The sequence below is a fragment of the Barbatula barbatula genome (genome assembly GCF_947034865.1).
Source record: "Barbatula barbatula genome assembly, chromosome: 10".
Classification (NCBI taxonomy): domain Eukaryota; kingdom Metazoa; phylum Chordata; class Actinopteri; order Cypriniformes; family Nemacheilidae; genus Barbatula; species Barbatula barbatula.
This window is the reverse complement of record NC_136773.1, coordinates 16,629,985-16,644,951: the sequence shown is the minus strand read 5'-3', so window position 1 is coordinate 16,644,951 and position 14,967 is coordinate 16,629,985. Positions and strand designations below refer to the sequence as shown.

Genomic DNA, 14,967 nt, shown 5'->3' with positions numbered 1-14,967 from the left:
GATTTGTCGGTCTCATCTTGACGTTTTACCCGCTTGCTGCTTGTCCCTCTGCGTGTTATGAAGTGAAAAAAACAAGTGCAGAATACTGTCAGTGTTCGATGTGATATTTCCAAGGATATCTTCAAAACATCACAGATCACTGATAGCCCATCATGTGTAAAGGGCTGGCAGATGGTCTAGTGTGTGTCTACTGTATCACAATAGTCTTTAAGTTAAAAAATGTTTCACCGAAATGTTTACTCTCTTATTCTTTTAGGCTATACGTTTAATACTTCTGGAACATTGTTTTAATTGGCCATTTAGCAATTGGAAGTGGCTAAAGCAGAATGCCACTGCGGGAAGAAGAAACAATAAAATACCAACAATTCATTAAACACGTTTCATCTTTCCTTTGCCTGTCCTGCACAAACCGTTTTAATGAGCTAGTCTCATTAGATACTTCTTAGTGCCGACGCTTGGACTTTACCCAGACATTTTTAAGGCTGTTCTTTAGACGTAAAATAAAGAAAGCTTAGAGAATTCACTCCCCGTAGTTTTTTTCTGTTTTGGGGCTAAGATTCAGTTTTAACTGTGAACAATGATACGCTGGAGTTTGATTTAAAGCGTTGCATCTTTCAATGTTTCTTATCTTTTATCCTCACATCAGTCTGTCTAGTTCCTCTTTGAGCAGCTCTTTGTCTTTTATTCCGCTCAAGCTCACTTTGCGCGGTGTTGCGCTATATGCGTGTTTTCTCATGCATTGAAGTGTGAGAAGAAAACGCAGTTGTCGTAGGTGTAGATGCTGTTTAAAATGGAAATGCGGAAATTCATTTGGATGCCGAGCTGGGAGCTGTCGCCTTTTGAACAGGTTGGCTGTGCAGTGCTCCCCGAAGCCTTTGTTTGATGCCAGGGTTGATATTAATGAGGCTGTCACATGGCAAACAGTAATTATGCATACAGGAATGGATTTTTGCCAGAGTGGGATGAAAGCTTTTTTACACAAGTTTACCTCCATCGACAGAGATTGACAGAAGTAGATGAAGGAAAAAAGCACATAGTTTTAGCACTGGTCCCTGGGGCCCTAATATACTGTTACCTGTCAGTTCAAATTCACTGTAAACTAAGCAGCTACTTTGGCACTTTACGTCAGCTGATGTATGAGAGGAGTTTCAGAAGTTAAAAAAGATCCCATTTATTTTCTTCATATATAACATAGTAGTAAATCATTGGTGCATGTGAAGTATGATTTTTAAAGGGATAGTTCACCCAAAATCAAACATTGTACATACAATGGAAGTAAATGGGATCCAATGTAGTTTTGGTTACCAACGTTCTTCAAAATATCTTCTTTCGTGTTCTGCAGAAGAAAGATAGTCATACGGATTTGGAATGAAACGAGGGTGAGTAAAGGATGAAAGAATGACTATTATTTGAAAAATAATGTATTTGTAAGTAACTCTACGAGAAAGAGAGCTTCGTAACTAATTGAGTTAAATGTGGACTACAGCAGCTTTATGAACACAAGTATTTATACATTTGTGATACATTTGTGATGCTGACTGAAGGTGAGGGGGATTGACCACTGCCTCATTATGAGTATAGTGCCCGCATTCTGTGCTCAGTCACTTTTACTTTTGCTCATTTGCTTCTGGTTCTACCGTGTCACCTCGGTTACCTAGTTTCCCTGGTAACCACTTATGACATTTGACGGTTATTTTGGAATATATCACATGGTGTCTGTGAAGACAGTGACATATTGCGGCTCTAAGATTGTTTTAAAGATGCTTAATAATTAAACTTCAGGCAGCACTGCAAATTTCAGTCATTAAATTCATTTTTAGACAATAACGCAGAGTATAAATGAGTTATCAAAATAATTAATCTTAGACATTCTTTTCCATGTAATAAACCAACAAATAAGTATTAAACAAAAATGAAAGTGCTTTTTTGAGGAAAATGTTTAAAATTCTTTATAATTGTAAGCATTTAACTAGTGCTATACATGAATGTAGCATAACATAGTTGCTTTTCTTAAAGCCGGTGATCAGTTTTGCTACAAAAGATGCATTGTAACAATTACAGACAATGCAACGTATCAAAGATAGAGAGTATAAACTAGACATGCTTTCCAGAACATAAATCTGATATTCAGATGCATTTACTCAGCTTTCTGAATGTGCATTTTACTACAGTGCATTACCATTATGCTCAAATGTAATTTAATTTCGGGCTCATTGGAATTTTGTTGCTGATTCGGTTACAGAAGGCTTCAGTATGCTTAGATTTTCCCCACTTGTAATGTACTGTCCGGTTAAAGGATCTAAATGCTTTCTGCTGAAGAAAGTATCGAAGACCTTTCATATTCAATAACAAGATTCATTTTTAACTTCCTCTCTTTTACCCAAGTTCAGGTCAGATGAATATGTATGCGAGCTTGGAAATCCAACGCACGTGCATGTTTTAATGTTTGCAGTAATGCAGTAATGTCCTTTAACCTGGCTCTGTGTCTCAAGCTGCTGTATGTTTGGAATTGTTTTTGAAAGTTTTGCAGCATTCTGCTTTGGCATACAGTAACTTGCGTTAACAACAAAGTGAATTAAAATGTCTTATTGTATTGAATTGTTTAATTGATAGTGTTTCATAGTAAGGGTTTGTGGTTGTTTTATTAATGAAATGTAGGATGTTGTCTTCTTTATTTGGATTGACATTTATGAAGACTTTCCTATATCTTCACCCAGACACAACAATCTGTTTTGATCTATATGATTAACCTTACAATTGCATCTCATTTTAAGACTGACTTTAAAATGTGTGAATGTGTTTGTCTTGCACAGTTGGCAAATTATCTTTTAAGTATAAATCTGACGATATTTTGTATTTTTCCTAAACAAGATTTTTGCAAGCCCATTCACACTCTCATTGCCATGGCCATAACATGAAAATCAGATTTAAAAATGGTTAGTTCATTCAATATGAATTCATTTAAAACAATCTTCATTTACTCACTCTCGAGTTTCAAATCTGTATACGTTTTTTCGTTCTGATGAACACAGAGAATGATATTTGCAAGAATGCTTGTAACCAAACAGTTCTTGGTCAGCATTGACTAATATTCTAGGACAATTGTTTTATAAATTCTGTTGAACACAATATGAATGTGTTTCATATTTTCATATGTTCTGTTGAATGGCCAATCATTCTTTGGTTACAAGCATTCTTCCAAATATCATTCATCTGGACAAATACATTTATACAGATTTGAAACTCGAGGGTGAGTAAAGGAAGACAGAATTTTCTTTCTGGGTGAACAGTCCCTTTAAAAAGGAACTCCAATATGTTTCAATATGTCCATCTTGAACTTGTTCTTACAAGGTGTGAAGTGGTAATTTCACAGACATGCAGAGCTCTGGGCATCACGCTGGCTGTCTTTCATTACTGTCCTGAGACTCATCTCTCAGCTGCCAGTGTGTGAAACGTATCCAGCAGTCCATATGCTCCAGTGCAGCACCCTCGGAGCTGAGGGCTGCCGCTGCGCTTGTCTTCTCTTGTTCATTAAACTGCTGATGCTCGGACTGTAAATCTCTCTGCTCCTGTATTTTATGATGAACTGTAGTCCGCGGCCGGGGCCGTTCGTCTCCGGATGCGTTTTATAGTTCGTTGCGATGACGTGAGAATTGTGAACTCGATTGCCTGAATCTTGCACAGCTTTTCATTGCTGGTGAAATTCTGCGTGTGAATAATGGTGTGGGTGAGAAATGCTGACCCTTACCTAACCCTGAAGACCTTATTTATTGTCTTTGTTAACAGTACGCCCCAAAATGTTAATTGTAATGAATTATAGATGTTTTACAGATTTTCTCATACTAGCATTATTTTCTTTTTGAGAAACACAAAAATAGAAAGTAGTGTTCTTTGTCATTTGATCATATGCATTGTGTGGATGATGTAGAAAAGCGGAAAGTAAGTCTGATGACAATATGTATTTGAACAGATTGTTAAAACTTGCCTCATCACCATCACGGCTCATGGAAGTGAGCACAAAAGCAGCTGGAGCACCTGATTTCCTGACTGCTGTGTCAATCAATGGGCATACGAAACTCTCCTGCCGTGGCACAGATATGGGGACCAATGTTTGCTTATCATCTAAACTAAAGGCTGTCACTGTTATAGAGTCCTGTCTTTGTGACGATAATTCCCAGCATCAAGATGCCTGATTAAAATTGCCTGGAAACTCAACGAGAGGTGATTATAATTAGAGCCCCTGTTCATGTTTGTTGCTGGTGACTACAACATTGTTCTCAGAAAAGCCTCCCACTGCCTGTGGGGTGCGAAGAAAGATTTGCACTTCCAGGTCGCTCGGTTTTGTTGTGCGCTCTCTGAGGTAAACTACAATTAACTTACTTTATTCGAGTCCCCTTTGTCGACCATGATCCTGCTATGAAACCCAACCTCGAGAGATGCCCTCAGGAATCCAAATGTCAAACTAATAAAGGTCAAACCCACCGAGCATTTGATTGACATGTATTTAGTGATCTGGTGTAATAAGGTTTGCTTAAGGGAGTGTTTGAGAATATAGATCTATTGTCTGGCGCTTTCTCTTAAGTCATTTCTTTCACATGAGAGACGAGGGCAATAAAGATTATTGTAAGGTGCCTCTGCACGTTCAGCGTATGTTCTTTTCATTGCTGAATCTGCCAGCACGACTAAATCAACTTGATTTAAGTCACATACAGTTCATGCAGACACTGACACATTAATCTTGATCCATAATTCAAATGCATACACTGAAATCATGAAATTTCACACTGATCGCTGCTTTCCATATATTTGAAAAAGAGAACCACGCCGCGACTTGCATTTAAAAGATGAAAGGGTTTGTTGCGATGTGTTCGCAGCAGCTTTGAGATTTTTCTTATTAGCATTTTTTGCTGAGTTCCAATACTTATATAAAGAATTTATTTTATATTTTTTAAATATTATACACTGTCAGCAGCTGCGGCGCCTGATAAAAATAACATTTAGGTATAATAAAATGTACATTTTTGTCATGTAATTTTGCACCCAACATATTAATTTGCAGTCTATCTGACATATTTACGTGAAGAATCTGTAAATTGAATCAATTAAATTCCGTAAAATAAAAATTTTGAGTGTATATGTAACTCTTTCGTATCTTAGCTTATGTTTAACAAAGTGGACATAGAATTGTGTGTGGGTGGTAGGAACAATATGATGCAATATTTGTGTTCTCTTTTCTAACATAAAAGCATTTTAACTTCCCAAGTTTAATTGTCAACTAGTAGCTGGATAGGAAATATATTATGTATTTTTTATTATTTGAATGATTAAAATGTTACAGCAGTTAATATTTCAATTTAAAAAATAAAAATTATACATTTATTTTACTTCTGTATATTCTTTACATTATATTTATATATCTTTCCAAACAAGTTTATCTCAGCTGAAGCACACTTTTTATTGTTTAAAAACCTTTGAAATAGTGGATAGTTCACCCAAAACTGTACATTCTGTCATAATTGACTCACCCTCTTGTCATTTCAAACCAAACAACGGTGGTACTTGCATTGGTTTTCCGTCTGTACAATATAAGTGAATTGGTACCTTCAAAATATCTTCTTTTGTGTTCTGGAGAAGAAAGTCATACAGGTTTGAAATTGAAATGAGGGTGAGTAAATGACGGCCGAAATTTCCATTTTTGGGTGAACTATCCTTCAATCGCTTGGTCAAAGGAACAAGAAAAGACTGGTTGCATGACTCTGCACCTCTTACAGGGATAAACGCTCTGTCTTTCAGACAATGTCACACTTTATCTATAATTTATTAATTTAAAAACCCTGTCATTGGTTAGTCAAACTGTACTCCCTGGGAAGTGTAAAATGCAGTAGCTGAAGCAGATGAAGGACTTCCAAAGACTTCACTCTTTCATGTTCCTGAAACTGTGTGAATGCCTTGAGTTACCGCAAAAGATGTTCCATGCGGTTAAGACACCTGCAGAGCCCAGTAGGAAAAAAAGATTTGTCTTTATCCTCTTACTTTGGACAAGCACACATACACGCTCCAATACAATAATGAAGACACAGCTCAATCTTTCCTCTCCCACAATAGACGTCTGACGTCTGTATTGTCATCTCTTCATTTTCTACCCGACTGGGATTTAATCCCGGTTTTGTAAACTCTCAGCAAACTGTGATCCTCCGTTGTGAATGGATGTATTCCTGGCCGAATAACAGCATTATACCATGACTTCTGTTTTCAGGCTCTGCTAATGCGATTGTGATTGAATCTCTTCCCTCAATTCCCGGAAGCTTTGTCAAACTAGGTTGAGCCGCAGGTTTGGACTGTAGGTGGGAGCGAGCCTTCGCCCGACTCTGTTGTGTTCTGTTATCTTGAAAGGGATGTTCTTTTTTCAGTTGTTTACCCTTTTGGCTTATTCCAGGGAACCGTTAACAGTAGTTTCATTTAGCGGTTTGGAGAAACAGCTGGCAATGCTAATGTGTGATTCAGATGTTTTGATCAACAAGAGGTTGCTTCTTGTCAGAGAGGGAAAACAATTTATTAAAAGGCAATTTAATATATTGGTTTCGGAGATGAGCAGATGCCCTGCAATTTTTTAATAATTACATTTGTTTGTGTTGTAATTTAAGAAAGTATTTATTTTTAAGGGTATAACAGACAGAAATGAGCTCTGCATGCTTAGGCACTTTATAATTTATTAGTTTAACAAGAGCAAGGATTTTTACCATATTCCATTGAAACAATGTGGAAATAAAGAGCAAAAATCTATGAGTTTTCCTGCTGAAACTTTCTGGAGGATGATGACATTAGGGAACTTTTGTTAAGCCAATATGAACCCCAAAAAACATGTTTTGTTTATATTTTAATAGCAGAAAATGGAAAAATAAGGAAACATCTGGAATATTACTTAATTCATTCTCCTCTTTTTATGTTAGGAGTCAGTCCATGGCATCTGGTAAAAATCTGTTCAAACCAAAACAGTGCAATTATATGTCACCTTTACGTTCTCTTACAGTAAATGAGAAATCTAGCTAAGATCATTTAAAATCTGAAATGCTCTGACATATTTATACATACCAGAAATGATTAATACATTATTTATTAATTTTTCGCAGTATAGCTTGTTAATAAATGCAAAGGTGCGGCGTTGACTTCTTTAATATATATGCTATTATAGCTGTAAGCTTTCATCTATTTTAAGACAAACATACGAGACGTTACGGCTCCACTCAGACATGAGCCAATTAATCGTTTCCTAGCAACAGCAGTCAATATGTTTCTTAGCAACAACATTTTGTGATATGCAAAGTTGCATTTAATGAGGCTGGGACAAATCAGTCAAATTACATGTCCCAATGTAACATGGCATTTTATTCTGGTTTACCCCGCCACAGGCTGTTTAGAAACACGGGCATTGTATATTATGCATGCATGGACATTTCTTGATACCTATTTTCCCTTTCGTTATAAAATAACACAGCCGTTCACTTTTAAGTGGCAATATGCCTCACAGCCTGCTTGCTATATTTAATGCTTTCATTACAAATGACAAAAAAGGTTAATCATCCCACCTTCCATTTTATACCAAAGGGTTGACATATATTCCCTGTGGAAGATCTCTGGTTATGAGATCATATTTCCTCACAATGAGCCCATTTACCCCCTCTGTATTAGGCATCAGCCACAGATTATATTCTTTCATTATGAACTGTCTTGCATGTGCCATTGTTCATTCTGTTGAGGGCTTGTCTTAATGCATCAGAAATAACGCTTTCTTAGTTTATTTAGGTCTTCGCTTTAGCACAGGTGTGCTTGGGTGCTTCAGTCCAGCATGTCAGTCATTGTTATTCAGTAATTCACCTTTCAGTTACACTTTCAAAAGTGCCATTTTTTGTTTTGGGGGTCTGTTTGTTGCTGCAGATGCAATAGAAAAGAATGAATATTTCATGACGGATTTGAACCTGTATCCCCATAGCCCCGGGAACGTATTTTGAGCGGTATTTTTTTGTGAGACCTGCAGGGGGTGCTCACCCTGTGGTATGTGTTGGTCCTCTAATGCCCCAGTATAGTGATGGGGACACTATACTGTGAAAAGCACCGTCCTTCGGATGAGACGTTAAACCGAGGTCCCGACTCCCTGTTGTCATTAAAGATCCCATGGCACTTCTGGTAAAGAGTAGGGGTGTAACCCCGGTGTCCTGGACAGATTCCCTCCACTGGCCCTTGTCAATCACGGTCTGCTAATAATCCCCACCCTCTGTATTGGCTTTATCTATCTCTCTCCTCTCCACCTTTAGCTTGTGTGTGGCGAGTGCACTGGCGCCATTGTACTGTGGCTGCCGTCGCATCATCCAAGTGGATGCTGCACACTGGTGGTGGTTGAGGAGAGACCCCCCCCCCCCCCCCCCATATGATTGTAAACTGCTTTGGGTGTACAGCAATATACATTAAAACGCTATATAAATGCCTCATTCATTCGATAAATATCGGAGGCAAAAATTATTTCCATGTTATATGTTTGCCTATAGCCAAAGCACAATCTGTTGTACGAAACTAGCTGCGTTATAAAATGCATTATATTTATTTTTGATAAAACATTTTCATTTACGAAGTGTCTATTAACAAAATAGCCCGCACAAGGAAGCAATGCTTTTTACACTAACCAAACATAGCTGTATTTTCTTTGGATTAAGTAGAAATAGTCGCTAGATGCTATTGATACTCATAAATAGTGGCAGATATCGTTATGGTTATGCATTAACCATTATGCAATAATAACAGTTTATAAATCATTATATTTATTAAATTATTAAAATGATGGCAATTTATTGAGATATTAAAGCCCTACAACACTAACCTTACCCTAAACCTAAACTTTATGAACAAAAATGTAAAGTCTTTAATCAATTTTATTGAAAAGAAATGCCTTTATGGTCTGTAATGTGATAGAAAAAGGTAAAAGAATGTTTTCAAGCAAGATTTGGATTAGAACCCCAATTCCCTGTGTCACGCTATACAGACTTACACCTTACGCCACTGTAGTCACTGTTTGAAATGGTGTTGTTTTATACTTTCTCTATTCCAATCACATATTGGTGGGTGAACCTGGTGCAAATAATCTCTGCCTTATTTATTTTTTACAGTTTCATTTTTTCTTTCTCGATGCTCGATGTCAGGGTTCCCGCTTCCCCCTGCTATGCACATCTCAACACCCTCATGAAGTCTGGGCACCAAATCATTAGAGCAGCTCAAAGCATGATGTTGTCCTGACCATTCAAACATATTCCCCTGGGTGTGCACTTCATTACAAGCCAGTAAAGGTGGAGTTTTGAGTTTACTCCCCTTCTTTCACACTCCACCTCGATGCGATACCATCATTTATTTTGATGCAATAAATGCCTTTAACCAGCATTTCTGCATGTATTGTGACCATTTCAGTCCAGTGTTGGATTACTTTGAACAAAATGCAAACCTCTGGAGTGACAAGGTCGCCCAAAAGACTGAGAGAATGCATGTGAAAAATCAGTCCTGTTCCATCATATATAAATTTTTTAACAGTTCCTAATATACATGTAAAACATTAGTATTGGTTTGTTTAAACATGAATATGAACTTGTTTTCTTTCCAGTATTTAAGATCTGTATACAGTGCATCGTTTTTGTTTTTTTGACCAGTTTGACCTGTTTAAATTTCCTGCAAATAATAGGGAGAAATGTTGTCACAGCCCAGATTGCACTGGTACGTCTGTAAGTTGTGAGATGTCTGTGAAAGATCTAGAGATCTGGGAAACATCTGTTGCGTAAGACCATCCGATTAATGTCCTAGAAAGGCGATTTTACAGACATCCAAATCATATACATCTTACATACATCTTCTAGATGTTGTTTTATGGTGTCTATTTTAACCTTTGCACCTTTAACCGTTTTATTTATTATTTTCAGGTAAGGTAAAGTAAGTCGAATCTGACCTAAATCATAAGCATTTAAATAATACTTACAATTAGGACAGAAGACTTCTCCGTGGCAAGTTCTCACTTAAGTTTTTATTAAACACACAATTGGTAGACAAAATTGTCAGCAAGTATTTTAATTATATTTATTAAACATAATATCTTGCAAATAAAAGCAAAATTAACTCAATAAAATTACTGTATATACGTTTCGAACAAAGGTGTAATCAGCTGGGTGAGAGATATACATGAAATATTGCAATATACATGAAAAAAAGAAAAGCAAAAATATTAGTAATTGGATATCTTTCTGCATTTATTAACAATGTCTATATGACATCAGACAGGAGACACCTCAGAGATGTATTGCATATGAGCAAACAATAAAAATAAATGTCAAAATATGGAAAATCTTCTGCGGCTGTACTGTATATATAGCATCAAATTATATTTTGGTACACACGCTGTGATTGTTTTGGTGTGGACAGTAAGCCCTGGCTCCCTGTTTGCTGATGTGTGTTAAGGCCTCCGTTGAGCTGCTGACCAAGCATACCGCTAGCATAAATCATGCTGAGCCTTCCAAGACATCACCATCAACACCTGGTGGCTTCTTGTTCAGCCAGGTGGACAGGACAAACACCAGCCTCCTACCTTTAAAATAGAATTTTTATTCTATTCACCAGGGCCAACAGACTTTTTTATTGTCCTTTCCGTGTTGTTCTGGACCATCATCGTGTTAAGATATAAGGTGCATCCCAAATTTAATATACATAAGTGAAATGTACAAATTGATTTGAATTGGCTCACATTTGTCTCATGAATTTGACGTAATTTGCGATTTAAAAAAAATACTCTTTAAAAATCATTCACTAGATGGTAGTGTATTGCTGTTAAAGGGGTGATGATTCACCAAAAACGATTTTAAATTTTTTGCTGCACTGTCCCTTTAAGGCACTTATTCATGCCTTCTGTTTTCCTGGACTGATGGAGCACTACAGACTGCCAATGCTCCCAATCTACTTTATTACTCCTCATGTAACGTTTTTTTATTAACTGTTGTACTGAGTCTGCATGGCATAGCAGCATAATTTATGAGAGGCCAGCACTTCAATTCAGTCTTTCCTGCTAATGCTGTCTGGATATTCAATGACCATCAGTTGGGAAGGCCAGAGTTGATTTAAATGATGACCATGACAGTCTTTTTGCACATCGGTGCATAATTTCAGCACAGTTTTGGCCTCCCTTGCTTTGAGAAACTGAAGGACTTGAAGTTAACTCTTTTCTATGATGTCCCTGATTTGGGTCTTGGCTTCTAATTTTTGTAATAATAGTATTTTTGTGGAGCAATGTGGAGATTTTTTTCACTCTCCCCTACCTTTCGAAGCTTTATGGCGACTGTCATAGGACCAAGATGTTATCACGTTATTGCTCCTTTGCTGAATGAGGTATATCTTACGGTACGCACTCTGTACAACAGTTTGTCCTTTTAAGCTTACTGTAGAAACAAGGTGAATTCCATGTAGATAGAAATAGCTCATTCTAAGGTAATAAAAACATAACGCGTCTTTTTGTAAGGTACTCCTCTGAAGACATAGTTATGTATGTGATATATTACATTTCTGTCAATAAATAAATATTACGCATGGTACCTTCAATGGAAACAAGGTTGATTGATAGAATCCATGTGTTTGCTCAAACTCAAAAAGTTCAGCACAAAAGTTGTCACACTCACACTTTAGTCCTTCCAATACAACCTAACTAACATTCAGCTCACATTGTGTAAAATAGACCCTGTGTTCGCAAAACACGTCACCAGATCAACGTGTGTCGGCTCCACTGATCCAATACCATCACAAGCTTCCATGACCTATCATTCACTTCTGAGGCCATATATTCTGCTCATGCCAGGTTCCCAGGCAGTTTTTTGATGTATTATTTATCTTTGTGAATCTCAGATCATATGCACCTCTAGACCATGTGTTTTGCTTAAAGGTATTGAGCTGAAGTGGAGGAGTGTTTCTTAAACAGGAGAACTTCATCAAATATCCATGTGTAAAATCCTCAGCGAAGCGCTGACGTGCTTTTATCTTTGTTGGTCTTCTCATCTTTGTTGCTTCCTTTCTCACTTGTTTTGTTTCTCTCTCCTTCATTGCAGGTGTATGAACGGGGATCTAACGTTGAGCAGTTTGTGACCCGCTTTCTGTTGAAGGAATCAGCCAATCAGATCCAGTCTCTACTGAGCTCTGTAGAGAGTGCTGTGGATGCCATTGATGAGCAACATTCATCTGTGGGGTGAGAGTTTTATTTGAGATGTTGTGCATGTTGAGATGATGTCCAGCATTACTCTTGTAAAGGAAGTCATTACTTCCTCTCAGAAACTATGACTTGTGATGTCAATTGGACATCACTCACTGTCTTTTCCTCATGATATCCTGCATTTAGTGTTTGATTCAGCAGATGCTTTTGTAATTAAAGTGCCAGAGATTACACTAATTACATGATTTCAAAGACTGATAATATGCATGATAGTAGAGCGGGTTGTAATCTCAGCCCTGTGCAGAATGCAAAATACAACCTCTGTTGTAGTTTCCTACAGTAGGTAATTGATTGTCAACTGCCACCACACATTTAAAAACATTTGCTTAGTGGAAGTTATTATTATTAAATCTTTTGATGACAAACAGATAATTAAAGACTTTTTCTCCCTGTTCTGACCTAGATCCTACCCCAGTAAGACCAGCCCACGTGTCCCAGATGGACGCAATGTGGCCCTGGTGCCAGATTACCCACCCAACAACAGAGTCAGTGCGAAAGAGAGCATGAGGAACATCAACACAGGTGCAGGTAAGATCATCACACACCCAACGCCAGACTCCTGCTGTTTCCAAACAAGCAGAGTTAAATCCATTTGAAACTGTGTGTCACTATGCCCTATACCCACTTCTGAGTGAAGAGCACCTGAATTGAGTTGTAGGGTGCTACTTTATTTTGAATGTTAACAGAGCAGTTCATAGCTATTAAGATAATATCATGCTGTCCTTCTAAAACCTTGTATGTCCAAATGAGATGTTTTTCAGGAAATTGAAAAACGCTGTACTTTTTAAAACGATTGCATACCATGTTTTCAAACTTGACAAGCACTTTTTAATACTTTTTATTGTTAGATATTTGCAAAACCCAGTGTCAAACATGAAGGGTGACTAATAATAATGATTTGTGACATAAATGTGGAGATACAAGGTTTCAGAAGGATGGCAGTGACATAAACAGATAACTTAGTTTTTTAATCCAAATGCATGTTAATAATGTTTTTTTTTAAATAAAATAATTCGCTGTTTGACTGATATTACTTGGATATAGCTGAGTTATCTGTGTTTGCAACTTGTTTTGTGGAAATATTTCAGCCATTCTATTTCAATAGAGTCCTTTTTTGCAACTTTTCTGTCTTTTGCTTACATCTGTAAGAATTGCTTGCTCTTGTGCCATAATTGCATGTGAAACTTTTATTTGTCGCTTAATATAAATTGAATGCAGTAATGAAGTGAGAAGAATATTGGCATAAAACGGCCGTGCATCAACTCCATGTGTCGTCATGGTTACACCCAGAATCTTGAATCTTATCGACGTATACTGTATATTGCATGCAAACAATGCAACCCAATAAATAATAATACGATTGTTTATAGAAACAAAAAAATGCAAACATATATAGTAAAGAATAAAATATCAATATTTTTAGCAATGTAAATTCCTAAGACATCTCACATGTTGATTCATAATTAAGAGTAGCACATCTGTATACATATGTATACTCTTTAATATAAAGAAAGCAAGCATCTGTTTGTGAGAGCAGTTCCAGCTGTGATGTGAAGAGACAAGATTTGATGAAATGCTTGAGATAAACATCAAAATTAGTGTCTTGCCTCAGAGCCCTCCACTTTCCCAGCCACCTCAAATTTATTTCCTAATTGATATCATCTCAGTCAGTCAGGCACAGAGAAACAGGATCTTCACGGCAGTCTGGCTGTTCTGCGAGAAGCAAAGATTATCTTCAGTTATATTACTGCGAGAGATTAGCACATAGACGAGAAAGAGCATTTCTGTGCATTTTCATTACTGCTCCTCCTCCAGTGTTTTTCAGCAGGAGTTTATTGAAGACCTTGTTTAATGGTCTGTTTGATGAGTCGCAAATTACTTCTATTCATCATTTGCTTTCCCCCCACAAACATACCATAAATCAGTGCTGTACGGATCTCCATTATGGCGTTTGAGATTTGGTGGCAAGCTGCATTATCATACCCAACACAAGTTAAATTCTGTTTGTGTGCTCTGTGCTCATACTCCTCCTCCATTATTGATGAGATTTGGGACTGAGCTGTTTGCGGGCCAAATAAGCGCATACACCACCAGCTCATGACAGCCCTGCGTTTATGATGTAACTAAAGAAATGTGTGAGATTTTAATGAGAGGGCAGATAAAGGTCTCCCTCGAACCTTGCCTGAGCGTCAGTTAGAAGTTATAGCACCAAATGGTTAGAACAACCAGAAAATACAACATTTATCATAATTTACTCTTCTAACAATATAAAATGCCGTATAAATTGTTTTTTTTGATGTAATGCTCTTGTTTTATCTCTACTCATCTTTTGTATCTGTGAGCTGTTTCATTTGAGATATAGTCGAGGTGATAAACGATTCTGCAGAATGTCTGTACAGAAGCTAACATTTATGTGCACATATTTTATTGATGGTAATCAATATAGATCTCAATCGTTTTCTCATTCATTTTTATTGTAAAATCATCCTGTCCAATATACCAGTATTCCTAGAGTGACATAGCATTGCTGAATCAGAAGGGCGAGGTTTTATGGGCGAGGTTGAAAAGCTGGCACTAGTTTTCCGCAAGGCACAAATAAAGCTGACTCGGCTCACAATAAAAGCTTTATTCAAGCTTCATTGTGGAGAGCCATGATTGGAGAGTTAAGTGTCCAAGATGTAGTTTAT

The 14,967-nt window shown here is 37.2% G+C and overlaps 1 protein-coding gene across 1 annotated transcript in view; it reads left to right on the top strand.

Annotated features, from left to right (window-relative positions):
* The window catches only part of necab2 (N-terminal EF-hand calcium binding protein 2), a 60,492-nt gene that overhangs the window by 30,102 nt on the left and 15,423 nt on the right, over positions 1-14,967 (top strand). The window contains exons 6-7 of the mRNA XM_079465378.1: positions 12,120-12,256; positions 12,684-12,808. Coding sequence (XP_079321504.1) covers positions 12,120-12,256; positions 12,684-12,808 — 262 coding nt within the window. The remainder of the gene's footprint in view (positions 1-12,119; positions 12,257-12,683; positions 12,809-14,967) is intronic.